The following is a 14,073-nucleotide window of genomic DNA, read 5'->3' as shown; positions in this document are numbered from 1 at the left end:
ATGTTCCCCCTCATACAGTCCCTGTCCCCCCTCATACAGCCCATGTTCACCCTCATACAGTCCCTGTCTCCCTCCCTATTTCAGGTACCTGGCCTGTACTCTGTTACTTCCTCCCACGCGGCTCCTGCTTTACCATAGAGCGCTGGGAGGAAGTGACTTCCTGCCAGCGCTAAGCACTGCTGGGAGAAAGCCACAGCCTGGCGCACTGTACGGGAGCCGGCATCCACCGCAGGGCTGTGAAAGTGAAATGCTGTGCCGAGCCGCCGACGCTGCGTGATGCCGGGCCGAGCTACTACATGAGTCGGTGACCGGTTAACCAAGTAATTGCCAGATTTGGTCAGATTGTGAACTATGGCTGCGTGTCCACAGAGGGGGTTCACCATCACTGCCCTACAATAACCCTGCTGCCATTACACTGGGAACATCTGCTTCCCTAACTTCTTATAAATGACCAGCTGTCTGCTTCGCCTACTGTCTCCCTCCTATCTCCCTGTAAATGGTAAGACCTTGTGGGCAGGACTCTCCTCCTCCATATCAATCTGTCATTTTTTCTGTGTCATGTTCATGCTATGTATTGAAACCCCTATCATATATATAGCACCCTGGAACCAATAATAATAATGAGTCCCCTATTCATAGCAAAGAAGAAACACAACCAGATCATAACATTTCATTTTGGTCCTAGAAATAGAATTGTTTCTTTGGGACAATCATTACTGAGGGGGCTTTAAAATACCCCTTTAGATACACAGCCCCTTTTCAGTTCTTGCAAATTTCTAAACTATTTAACTAATGCAGGTTGATCAATATGCCCCCATTCATTTGGTGTTTTTCCATAAACAGTTTACTGTTTAGCATGCTGCTGTTAGTTTCAGAGTATGCTGCAGAGTATGCTGCCAATATTGGCACCGTTACACCTCCCCGCTTATCAATCTTGCATGAATATTATTAAAATACCATCGGCTCAAGCAGCAAACAAATGGGTCATTTGTTTCTTTCAGGCTAAGCTTTATATAATAGGAAAATGACAAACATTTCATTAAATGCTGAATTCTTCAAACACAACAACAAATTCTCATTCACCTGCACATATCAGGAAATTCAGCCAGAAGAATTTATAGGTGGGAGATCTATGTACAAGTAAAGGGACTATGCTCTATAATCCATAGCACTGAATCACAAATGTGCATACATCGCTGGATTTGCAGACCAACACTATACAATACTGTATGTTTAGTACTATTTTCTTCACCAAAATGCATCCTGTGCATCGACCCAGTACACATCCTTTGTCATACAGTATATACCTACAGCTAACTAAATCCTGGGGGGGGGGGGGGGGGGGGGGGTCACACGTAGATATTTATAGAGTATCAGACCAGGTTAGCACATCCTCTTAGATTCTGGATCACTACGTAGGTAGTTAAAGGAAAACGGTCACCCGTACACCTGCACTATACCCCGATACACCGGGTTATAATGCGGGTGAACGGGTGACAGTTTTCCTTTAAAGAGTACATTCAACTTCAATTCATGTTCCCCATCAGTTTTTGGAAGCCCACTATACAAGTGATCCTATACCAGCCAATGTCTGCTCCCCCCATACACAACACTCATTCACATGTAGCCAATTTGAATTCACATCAGGTCTAAAGATCTTCATACACTTTAGATAAAAGTCCTTCTACTTATAAAGGGGAATTCTTATACTTATTAGGGAGTTTCCATTCATACACATAAAAGGTTGGTACTTAAAATGAGAATTCTTGGGCTGAGGGGGAATGTGTGTATGTGGGCAAGTAACTGGCTTAGTGATAGGAAACAGAGGGTGGTTATCAATGGTACATACTCTGAGTGGGTGATTGTTGCAAGTGAGGTACCACAGGGGTCAGTCGTGGTTCTATTATTTTTAATATATTTAGTAGTGATCTTGTTGAGGGATTGTACATGATACTAAGCTAGTAGGTAACACAAAAGAGGACAGTACACTGTGTATAGTACGTAACACAATAAAGGACATTGCACTGTGTATAGTAGATAACACAATAGAAGACAGTACACTGTGTGTAGTAAATAACACAATAGAAGAATTACAATAGATCTAAAGGTCTCTGTACACTTTAGATGAAAGTCAGCCAAAATAACCAATTCCTGTGGGACAGGCCTACTCTAATGTATATGAAGACCTCCCAACTCTCCAACAGATGATGATGGTGGAGGAAAGGACCAGACATGATGAATGATGTTGAATTTCAACTGCCCTATCCATTGGCAGAGCCGTTCAGAAGCGCCATATCTCCCATCTTCTCATTCCCAACACATAAATATTAGAGCAGAATCTACAGGATGAACAGGTGAGATAGCTGTCAGCCACACAAACATACAGCTATTGAAAGTGTAAGGTTTATTATTGAGTACTCCAACTTGTAAAGGGGGAATACTTATTATAAATATGGCTTAGAGAAAATTGCTGTTTTTACATATAATCTAAATAGCTACAACATGCATCATGTTCTAGAGACAATTGAAACTACAGATATAGGCCCATACTGTACCATATCAGGTGCTTCCAATTTTGAACAAAGGCACATGGAGGTGAGTGCATACAGACGCATTCAGATTGTAGTGTGCTCCATTGTATGTCATATAATGGAGCTATTCTCCTCTAAAGACCTTCATTCTCTACAGAAGAGACCGTGCTGAATAGAGGCACTATATATAGGTGCACATAAGTGCCTGGGGCTCTGTAATGTGGAACCAAGGGATCCTCTGTGCCATTGTGAGGCTTAACACTGTAGAGATGTCTTCCTTCTCAAATTCATCCACATTTCATTAAGGGCTACTCCACTACTTCCAAACGTATCTGTAGGATAAGTGTGTGATCATGGGGGATCTAACCTATGCCCCCCCCCCCCCAGTCTCCAGAACGGGCCCCTCTCTTCCTTAGCATGGAGTAGCATGTCAGCATGCAGTTCATGCACTCTCCATGGAAGTGCCGAGTACAGCGCTCATGTATCTCTGATGCCCCTACAGATATAGTGTAAACATCTCCAAACAGTGTCAAAAATCATGTTTTTTCCCCCAAAATAATTTGACATGAAGAGCCAAAAGAAGATGTTGGGAAGGACACATTGGTACACATAGTAAACTTGAATGGTCATATCTGAGAATAATCTCTAGGGGGAACATCAGTCAAATGACTGCCCAGCAGGTATCCTGTATATTCTTATGTATTATAGATGCCTTGAAATGGCACCAATTATCTGTAGCTGCTCTTTAGTGCCGGATGTAAACATATGGTACACATTGTATAACCCTCCTGTGTACAATGTAGAGCCTCATTTTAAGGGTTTTTCACTGGAGAAAAGTAAATAAATGATGAAGGACTCCATGAAAAATATGCTTGAAGAATCCAATAAAAGCTTTACAAAGAAAGTTCAGGTCATTGAAATGCTTATGTCCATATGAGGTTTATTTTTTTCTGCTTTGCGCCCTTTTGTATTAGGACTATAAAATGTACACAGCAATAGAGTGCCCAAAGGAAGCCCGTAGATGGCAGCTGATTCAAGGTCACAGGATCTTGGCATTATATTCCATGGTCTCTCATACATATGTGGGTAATTTCAAGGGAACAATCATGTTCCTTTGTTCAGTTTCTGGTTTTAAGCAGCGCATTGGTAGTAGCTGCTGCAGAGTATGCTGCCAAAGGCTTTATAGCCAGACAGACAAAATGTGCTTTTAAAGGAACATTGCATTGCTTTCCAGGCTACACTAAGACACATTTAACCCATTGTTACATTACATTTTAAAACCGTCTTATTTGTACATAGTCTTAGTTTTGTATAATTGAATATATATATATATATATCTATATCTATATATATATATATATATATATATATCCCTGCTAAAAATCCAATACAGTTCATCACAAAAATCCACATACTAATCGTCAATGTACCTGAGCCAATATTGTCTATATACTAGAAAATATCTCAATGAGTCACATTGTTGACATGTAAACATGTCCACCATTACCTTTTCTTGAATTTTATTAACCCTTTCCCACAAAAGGGCATACATATAGTGGGGGAATCAGGCTATTAGATATAAATCGGGCTGAGGAGCCCACTCGAAATACAGCGGACACTTGCCATCAGCTGCCGGGTAGTTCAATCCTCTAGAGGATGCATTTGCAGCATCTAGATGATTATTTAACAGATACCCTTCCGGTCATAGCTCCTATTGGTCACCCTGCAGTGCTGTTGCAAGATGCCGATTGGTTGCCATGGCAGCCAGATGCATTCCAAAGGACTTTGTGTCGGCTATGGTAAATCGGCTACAACAGCCTGCCATGGGCAAGCTGTATTAGCAGATCACCAGTCTCAGAGTACATTGCAATATAATAGTAATGATTACTTGCACAAGACTCCCCATAAACATCTTTTTTTTTTCCAATTTTATGGTAAAATAAAGTGTTTCAATACAAAGTACATGTCCTGCAAAAAATAAGCATAAGTTAATGGGAAAAAGAAAAACTTAACTTCAATTCCAGGAGGGAAAAAAATTGTGCTGGCTCAAAGATTCCACTTTCTCATGATGCTAATTAAGTAAAATATCGTCAAAGTCTTGAAAAAACGACTTAAATCACATCACAACCACTGGGTAGCCCCACATACCCTCACATACATACAGTATAGCTAAATACATGTTGTATTTTTTCATGGTCATCTTGTGCTACTCAAAAAATATTGTGTTGCGATAATGTTCATCTGCCCCAATGACGCACATGGAAGGGGTTTTCTACAAGAAACAAGTCACTGAACACTAATGCAGTGTCAGAATCATCTCTGTGCAAGCTATTGATTTCCTTTAGATAGGAAATCGAGCCAATATATACAGCCTTACATAGTAACATTACTCAAAAACCAAGACCCTAAAGCAGTAAGAACGCAACAAAGTAAGAAAAGCTGCACATGCATGCTTTAGGTGTATTTACTGTATAAAGTACCAGGTCCAAATTGTTTAAGGATTTTGGGCAAACTATGTGTAACCATCACGCTTTTTGGAAGGTAAAAATAATGCAACTGTTATAAAACTTCCTTTGTCACCATCCTACCACTATATTCCTATTACAGTCAAAAGTGCCCCTATAATGCCTAAAAATACTGTACAGTAAAGAAATATCAGTCACATACAGCAACTAAAGCATAACATAACTAGCACAATGTTTGAAAGAGGTTGTCCAATGATGCAGCTTATTTTCAACTGAGCATATATTGGTAAATAATGTATTTTACTATCTTTGGGTGGCTTTTTTTTGCTTTCCTTCTGCTTTTGATGCAAATAACTTCTTTGTTGTCTTCATTATCCCAACTTCCAAATATTTAGCCAAGTCTACTCCATCCTACTACACCTTTTTGACTATAATCCTTCCCACATAGTGGAAGAAAAATAGAGTTGGCTGAATTCCTGTCCATAGTGTCCAACAGGATAGAACAAGCAAACCAACTGTGGAAGAAAATAAAGAAAGTCTGAGTGGCACCACTAGTTCTTAAGGACACTGTTCACTAATTCACAATTGTACCGAAAAGGATACAATAAGTGGATATTCAGACGTGGAACTTTGTCCTGCGATTGTGCGATTGTGGAACTTTGTCCTGCGATCAATGAAATTGGTATAAGAAAGTGTACTATACAAAGCAACAAAGGCAATCCTGCACTCACCGCCCAAATACTGTATGTTCAGCCAGGCTCAGAAGCATGGCATCTGACTCGCAGGTGTACTTGGTGTGGGGCGCTCGGACCGAGCACCCCACGCCAAGTACACCTGCGAGTCGGATGCCATACTTCTGAGACGAGCTGAACATACAGTACCTGGGTGGTGAGTGCAGGATTACCTTTGTTGAATTGTATCCAACAGGATAGAGTTGGCAGAATTCTTGTCTATAGTGTCCTGCAGCATAGAGTTAGCTGAATTTCTGGATAGAGTGCCCGGTTGGAAAAGGAAATTATTACAGGACATACATTAAACAGGAGGTTGGACTGATAAAGACAATAGAGCAGATGGTAAAATACATTTACCAATATATGGTAATTTATAAGATAGTTGAAAATAAGTTTGGTCGGACAACACTTTTACCTTTTGGATAACCTAGGAAAAATGTTCACAGTAGATTGTACGAGGTAGAGGTTTATGGGGTTTAGGTCTTGTAGCCATAAATAGCCATCTGAATAAGACCTTAAAGGATTTTTACAGGAAAATGTATAGATGCTCTATCCTTGTGAATATAAGATTGGCGGGGTGCTGATACTTGGCGTCCCTCCAATCAGCTGTGTAAAACAGAGCAAGAAGCAGACAGCTCCTTACATTGTGTAGTGGCCGTTCGATGTTACTGCAGTCCTACCTGCATTCATTTCAATAGGAACTGAGCTCTAGTAACTCAGCTTGGCCACTATACAATGAACAGAGCTGTCTGCTTCCTGCTCTGTTTCACTGTGTAAGCCAGATCTCTGACAAACAGCTGTATGGCAGGGGCCAGATATCAGCTCGCCACTGATTTAATAATAATGAGGATAGGGAACCTAGATATTTTGCCTGAAAACCCACTTTTTAAGGAAGCAAGATTTGAGAAAGAATAAAAAGCAAGAATTAGAAAACCATCCACATTGTAGGTAGCTATTAATAGTGCCAACTTGTCTCTACGTATAAAAATCAGTTACCAAGTAATAAATGCACCGGCTTAGCTTGATACACCCATAAAATAAGATTTAAGGATAGTGTCATGTTACACATAACTCTAGAAATTATTATTGATGCAATAATAAACAGTGTCAAAAGAAACCCTCAAGTCAATTAGTAAAACCCTGTAATTTTAGCGTACAAACATTATTTTAGCGTATAAGACATTTTTTTTTTCATAAATATGCATCTATATAAAATGTATATAATTCTGGCATATATTCTAAGAATTCTGTATGGTACCATGTTTCTTCTATGACCACTAGGTCTTAGTATTCCATTTGCCAAAAGTTCCAACATGTAGTATCATATTACAAAAACATCCTAATGTCCATAGGAATGGTAACACCCACTTGTCAATCTAGTCATACTAGTAAGATTAAGGAATATCTTTTTTTTAAGTAGGCAATACTAAAGTATTTACTAAAGCAGATACATCAGAAAAGAAGATAGCTCTTTAAAATTTTTCAGCAGGATAAAGGCCAGTGGTCTCAAACTGCAGTCCTTCGAATGTTGCAAAACTTCAACTCCCAGCATGCCCAGACAGCCGTTGGCGGTAGCCAACGGCTGTCTGGGCATGCTGGGAGTTGAAGTTTTGTAACATCCGGAAGACTGCAGTTTGAGACTAGAGATGAGCGAAGTTACAGTGATTCGATTCGTCACAAACTTCTCGGCTCTGCAGTTGCTGACTTTAGCCTGCATAAATTAGTTCAGCTTTCAGGTGCTCCGGTGGGCAGAGCCGAGAAGTTTGTGACGAATCAAATCACTGTAACTTCGCTCATCTCTATTTGAGACCACTGACTTAGGTACAGAATTCTTAGCTTGTAGGATCAACAACAACAGCAGTCATAGCAGTCTAGTCATGGTTAAAGGCAACACTTTGCTATAGGCAGTAGTGTAACTTGAAGATGATGGGCCTTAAAGGGGTACTCCGGTGAAAACCTTTTTTCTTTTAAATCAACTGGTGGCAGAAAGTTAAACATATTTGTTAATTACTTCTATTAAAAAATCTTAATCCTTCCTGTACTTATTAGCTGCTGAATACTACAGAGGAAATTCTTTTCTTTTTGAAATGCTCTCTGATGACATCACGACCACAGTACTCTCTGCTGACGTTATAATAATAATGCTTTATTTATTGTTGTCCTTAGTGGGATTTGAACCCAAGTCCCCAGCATTGCAAGGCAGCAGTGCTAACCACTGAGCCACAATGCTGCCCTTATTTGCTATGCATCTGCTATGCATCTGCTATGCATCTGCTATGCATGGTTGCTAAAATGGACAGAGATGTCAGCAGAAAGCACTGTGTTCGTGATGTCATCAGTGTTCCAAAAAGAAAGGAATTTCCTCTGTAGCATTCAGCAGCTGATAAGTACTGGAAGGATTAAGATTTTTAGTAGAAGTAATTTACAAATATGTTTAACTTTCTGCCACCAGTTGATTTAAAAGAAAAAAGGTTTTCACCGGAGTACCCCTTTAATGACAAAGCTTCATTTATAGTACTTGTCTACTTCTATAGGAAAAAGAGCCCTCATAGGCCCCCCATGCTCTTGGGTCCAGATGCAACAGTACCCTCTGCACCCCCCTAAAGTAACTTCCTTGGATTGAGCTCCATGTGTATTTATTACATCCATGTTTTTTACGGTTGCATAGTAATATTACGACACAAAGCTAATAAGTCCTCATGCTGGTGCTTCTACATCCAAGTAATGAAGATGTCAGAAGGTCCTACTGTTTTTGTGTTCTTACTATCAATAGTATTATACTATGAAAGATTCTCCTTTTATTGCATCATTTTGCTGATGAGTTAAAATTTGCTCATCTTCTAGAGATGACGTAGAATGAAGTCTACCTATGAGATAGATGCCACCTTGCATGAAAGAGAACCAAATCGGTATTACCGGTGAGAAATCCCAAAGATATCTAATGAAAAGCACAATATATTGTAAGCAGATGCTTGCCCTTAAGAAAAAAGTTCTTTGGTGTCTATCAGATGAAATCCTCTAACGCAAAGCCCATGAAGCTGAGCTTAACAAGATGGAATTAAGGAGCATGGTCTGCCTTTTTTTAATGAAAAGGTTTGACATACTACATAATACTGCTTTATCTTGGGACATGCCCAAAAATAGAAAAGAAAGTGTTAAAGCTAGATATAAATAACCACCGTTCAACACAGATTGAAAGTGATTGATGAGAGAAGACAGAAACAGTAAAGAGCAACACTAAATATGCAAATAGAGAAATTCAATTTATTGGCCTCTGTGGTTAAACAGTCATGGAGTAAAGCCATGAAAATAAAAATTTCAATTTGAAATTTTATTTAGCATGTCGCTAAATGCTTAATAAGACATCAACACTACAGCCAACATACTCAGGATTTGTTGTTGCTTTTTTGTTTTGTAAATACGTGGTGATAACCATGTCATAAAAGCCAAAAAATAAATAGTGGCTATGATGTAATGCTGGTTTCAGGAATGTTGACATGATCCTTAAAAAAGGTGTCCGAAAAGGTGCAGCCTCATTTGGCAAATCATGGAATGATGTCTCCATCCTTAGCTCTCCTCAATGGAGAGGTCTTACGTGTCCTCACTCCTTGTTCTCCATCATGGAGAGCTCCTTGATGACCCTTAGTTTTCCACTAGCGTCTAAATTACGCTTCTCCCGTATAAGTTCCTCCAAACTGTGAAACCTCATGGTATGAATGTTGTTTTCTTCCAGGTGGAGCTTCAAAAAATACTGAAGGTTACCAGAATGGACTTCCCCACTGGCTTTAAATTCTCTGTTGCCAAACCTGCACCAGGCTGCAAAGCTTTCAGAGTTAGTCCAACAGATCTCGTCACTTCTTAAGCCAAGGTGTCCACATGCGTTTTGGAGGACCAGCTCGGCAGTCAGGGGTCTGTATCGATACCAACTACTCACCACCCTGCCCATACACCCTCCACCTACCTCAAACACATTGTCTTTGCGGATCTCCCCACGGTGCAAGTGAATAATCTGTCCCTGCCCAATGTAAACTGCCCAGTGAGGAGACGGGGGAAGAGTATGGTCTGCGGTAGGACAAATAAAGATCAATTCCAGGAGATCCCCTGGCTTGCAAAAGGTCAGCAAGCCTTGCATAGGATAGACACTGAGGTCTTGGCTGCCCCTGAGCTTGGAAAAGATGCATTCCTGGCAACTATAGGCAGAAAACTCAATCTCATTGAGTAGAATATGCCCCTCAGTTTCGCTAGGACTTGGGTCCCTCACAGTGTACCGTTCAGATTGTCCTCTATCGTCCAGGTCCTCCTCCTCATCAGAGAAAAAGTATGCCACCCCAACTCGTAATTCGTCCTTTTCTATACCAGAAGGGTCCCCTGTTGGCAGTTCACTGTAATTCAGGTGGGTGATGCGATCCAGTTGATTTCCCATCAATGACAGGACGAGGCAAAGTCAGTGGGAACGCCAGTTCTGCAAGTAAAATAACACTATTAGTATCCCATTAGCTACAAAGAGTTAAATAAAAATATAAGTAATCTAAGAACAAAAGGTGGTGGTTAAGCTAGGTCAAACCACTAACACAGTGAACCACTAAGGATTATGCCCTTTACACAACTAGTCCCTAAACTATTATAAGCTATTGAGCTAATCAAAGTTGCAACAGTTTAGGGAGGTAAGTTGTCGGCCCAGATAACATACTGCCTCAGGCAAACACTGAAATTGCCTTCGTTCAATAATGTTTGCTTCACCAAACTCCCAACACAAGACATAGAAGAATTGTTCGTTCTTCTAATCTTATATTTCAAAATATACTGCTTAGCCTATAACTTTCCTATAAAACTCTTGTGGAAAAGGATAAGGAACTGGAATCCTCTAATCTGCTGATCAGTACAGAGCAGTATAATCTAGAATACTCCTTTGAAGTAAATCCAGATATGGCCCACTGTGTATTTCATTATATGCAGGTTTTTGACCTGGATCCACCGTTTTTCTGCATGAAAAGAGTGCTACAGAGCCAGAGCATACTGTCGTCTCCTCTGGATGAGCTTAGTAAAGAAAAAAACAAAAGAAAAAAAAAACACATTTTACTGCAAAATTCTATAAATTTCTGTGGATTGGCAGAATGGAACCTGCACTGCAAATCTGCCACAACTGGACCCGGCCTTAGGATGACCATAGACATAAAGAACAAAGACTCAAGACCTTTTATTTGTCCACACTGTTGTAAGATCTAATCGGACATTAATCTACAATTTGCACATTGTAGATTAACATTGAAGCCACAATGTATTTGTGTAGTGGTATACAAGGCCAACTTCACATGAGCAATATGTTGCCACATTTCTGTCCCAATGTTATGGTCACAAATCTTAGTCATACCATGGATCTGATCTCCTTGAACTAACAACATCATAAAGAGCTAGGATTTTGTTAGTTCGGGTGGTCATGCGAGCAATTGCGTTGAAATTTTGGTTTATAATATGAGCCCATATGAGGCCTGTGTGAAAATTCCCAGATTATAAGTGTGAAAAATGTTGGCAAATTATAAATGTTTGCGATACACAAACAAGAATGTGGCCAAATAGAGACTAAAGATACTGAAATAAACAAATTAATTTAGCCACCAAGGACAACCCTTTTTTATCGTCTATGGCTGTTTGCACACATTAGCTATTGACTTTTGTAAGGTCTGTATGGGAACTTGTACACTTTGGCCACTTACGTCACATTGAGGCCCATGCACGTGCATTGAATCACACACTTGTCGGTATAATATGGGATTGTGGTAATGATACTGCTGCAATGTGTTCACAATGTTGAAACCAAAACCCCCAAGAACAGACAGTTTATTTGTTTCTGCCACATTTAAGCATCACGTGCTAGCGCGCAGCAGCCGAGTAACAAGGAACTGAGGTCACTGTGTAGTTTTACTCAAATACACAAGTCACATTCACCAAACAATGATATGTGCACAAGCCTACTGATGCAGAACATACTGCCTGGCTTGCACGTTCAATAAGACGTGTACAGAGCCAAAGCTGAACGTGCACTATAGACATGTTCCTCATGTCTCAATGCAGTTATTTATGTTCCTTAAAATTATATTTGTCAGATGTTATTTGATAAGCACCCAAGTGAGGGCAGCATGTTGCAGGGGAACACACAGCCGAGCATTGTTCAGTACAGAGATGAGCAATAAATCTACAATATTGCAAAAATGGAATGTCATCAATAGTAATAGAAAGATGTGACTGTCAACGCAAATACCGAAGATGAGTCACGATCAATGTAGGTGCTACATGCATTATATTAGATGTTACTTAGTCATGCATCAATTATACTGTAATAAAGGTTACTGCAAGAATCCGTAGCTGTCCGCAAAAAAAATTGCATTGACATGCAAACCACCTCTCCTATCAATATACTGCACATGTGGTGTATCCTATACAGGAACTGAAACAGCAAAAGTAATACAGTGGTTATTTATAGCTAAAAGAACCTGTCGTCAGTTCACACCGATCCATTATAACACATATGTCAAGATTCTAATTGATACCAGTGGTAACAGCTGTATAATGCATGAGAAGAAATGGACCTGGACATTGAATTGTATCCATCCTCCACGTATTCAATGTGTTACATTGTAAATCACTGCAGGATCCTAGGAGTCTAGGTTGTTTAGAATGGCAACTACTAAAGTTATGGACCATATGCTGGATTTGTAGACATGGGGTGGGGAAGAAAGAAGGACGGAGCTGCAAGGAATTCTAGCAGTGCTCGTCCTTCACTTGTGTCTGACTTCGCTGTGATGGTTGTATTTACATCTGGAGCTGCCCTGGGGCACTGTGCGAATACATCCCAGCAGGCATAAGGCTACACTCTGTACACTCTATTGTTTCAGGATAAGACCACATAGTAATGAATAGATCCTCGAAGGACAATGATGAATTAAATTAACCCATGTAACTATATAGTTTGTCTATATGGTAAAAAAAAAAAATAAAAAAAAAACACAGCCCAACCCCCTCCTAGTATCTGTGATCTACCTAGCTACAAGACTGAGTTGGCCCTAGGGGACGCTATACCATTGCTGCTGCTGGTTTCTTCTGATCACTGCACTACAACTTTCCTTACATCGATCTTGGTCACAATAACGCCTTCCATACTAGCTCTCCCTGCCTTCCCAGTAACCACGTATCAGGCCACTACGGACATTCATGTCCCTTCTACTGTACCATCCATTTTTTTTTCAATTCACCTTGCATAAGCAAATTGTGAAGGGGCTGCAAACCTTTTACTGACAGATCCAATGAAAGGTTGGAATGCAGGGTCCTCCATTCAATCTATTTCCCAATACACCACAGTTATTACCTACACAATCAATTCCTGGAGCCGATGATTCTCCGTCGCCCCTGGGAATCTATTATCCTCTATGAAGAAATGTTGCAAATCGAAGTTATATAGTTATTGCAATAAAGCAGGCAAAGTGCTGAGGAATGTGTCAGCACTATAGGAGTCATAAATAAGAAAGGGGATAGTCTTGGTAGAGGGCTGCGGAATAGGTCGGTGTCATATAAGCAGTAGTGCTAAATAAATAAGTACAATGCAAGGACCTGCATCCAGTGATTGTACTAAGAGGGAAATCCAGTCTTACCCTTGTGGATCTGTTTGCAGTGGAGGATGTGAAACTCCTATAGATTCCTTTTCCTCTCCATGGGCTGCAGCAGAGGTGTAGGGAATATCCCCCCTGGCCACTTCTCCGCCAGCTTTTTCTCTTTTTTTCTTTTCCTTCCCCTTCACAGAGCTGAGCTTCACCTGCAACCAGAAGCAGCTACTGGGCTTGCAGCCCTTGTGAGTGCAACTACAATGGGCTATGACTTTTCAGTGTACGCCCAGCAAGGTTCCCATTGGCTTCCAAGTGCAAGGAGGTGTTGTGCGAGTCTCGTGAACAATGCCCCTGCCTCTTCGCTGTCAGTCACAGAGTGAGAAGGGAAGGGCATCTTGTAAATCTCCCCACCTCGCTTTGATCTGTAGTTTGTCATGGGCAGCGAAGCTAGGGATTAGTGACAAACTCATTCATTTCAGGTCGGCTCCATCCCTTCTGCACCTTGCAGTTGTTAGCTGCTTCTGTCTTTTCTTTTTGGCTGTTAACTCTATGCAGGCATCATGAGACAGGCAACAAACTGTGCCTCCTGGCATTGACTGAAAGCCTTGACAGCTGCCCCTCCATTCATTTTCTGCTTTCATGATAGTAAATAGTCTTTTGTGAAAGAAACATTGATGACAGAAATAGACGGAGAGGTCCATTTAGTCTGAATGTTGTCCCATTTATTATTTATTGGCGTCTCAGTATA

At 40.5% G+C, this 14,073-nt stretch overlaps 1 protein-coding gene across 1 annotated transcript; it reads right to left on the bottom strand.

Moving 5' to 3' along the window:
• Window positions 1–8,971: 8,971 nt before the first annotated feature.
• On the bottom strand, window positions 8,972–13,571 carry LRATD1 (LRAT domain containing 1). The gene is made up of 2 exons (XM_056563085.1): window positions 13,374–13,571; window positions 8,972–10,189 (listed from the first exon to the last, which is right to left on the bottom strand). Exon 2 carries the CDS (start codon window positions 10,148–10,150, stop codon window positions 9,329–9,331), a length of 822 nt encoding a protein of 273 aa, XP_056419060.1. The 5' UTR covers window positions 10,151–10,189; window positions 13,374–13,571; the 3' UTR covers window positions 8,972–9,328.
• Between the last annotated feature and the right edge of the window lie 502 nt (window positions 13,572–14,073).

Source organism: Hyla sarda, chromosome 3 (genome assembly GCF_029499605.1).
Source record: "Hyla sarda isolate aHylSar1 chromosome 3, aHylSar1.hap1, whole genome shotgun sequence".
Lineage (NCBI taxonomy): Eukaryota > Metazoa > Chordata > Amphibia > Anura > Hylidae > Hyla > Hyla sarda.
Note: the sequence above shows the minus strand (reverse complement) of the source record. Positions and strands in the feature narration are given on the sequence as shown.

Excerpts from the sequence above, each read along its gene's own strand:
- LRATD1 (XM_056563085.1), bottom strand. The coding sequence starts at position 10,150 with ATGGGAAATCAACTGGATCGCATCACCCACCTGAATTACAGTGAACTG.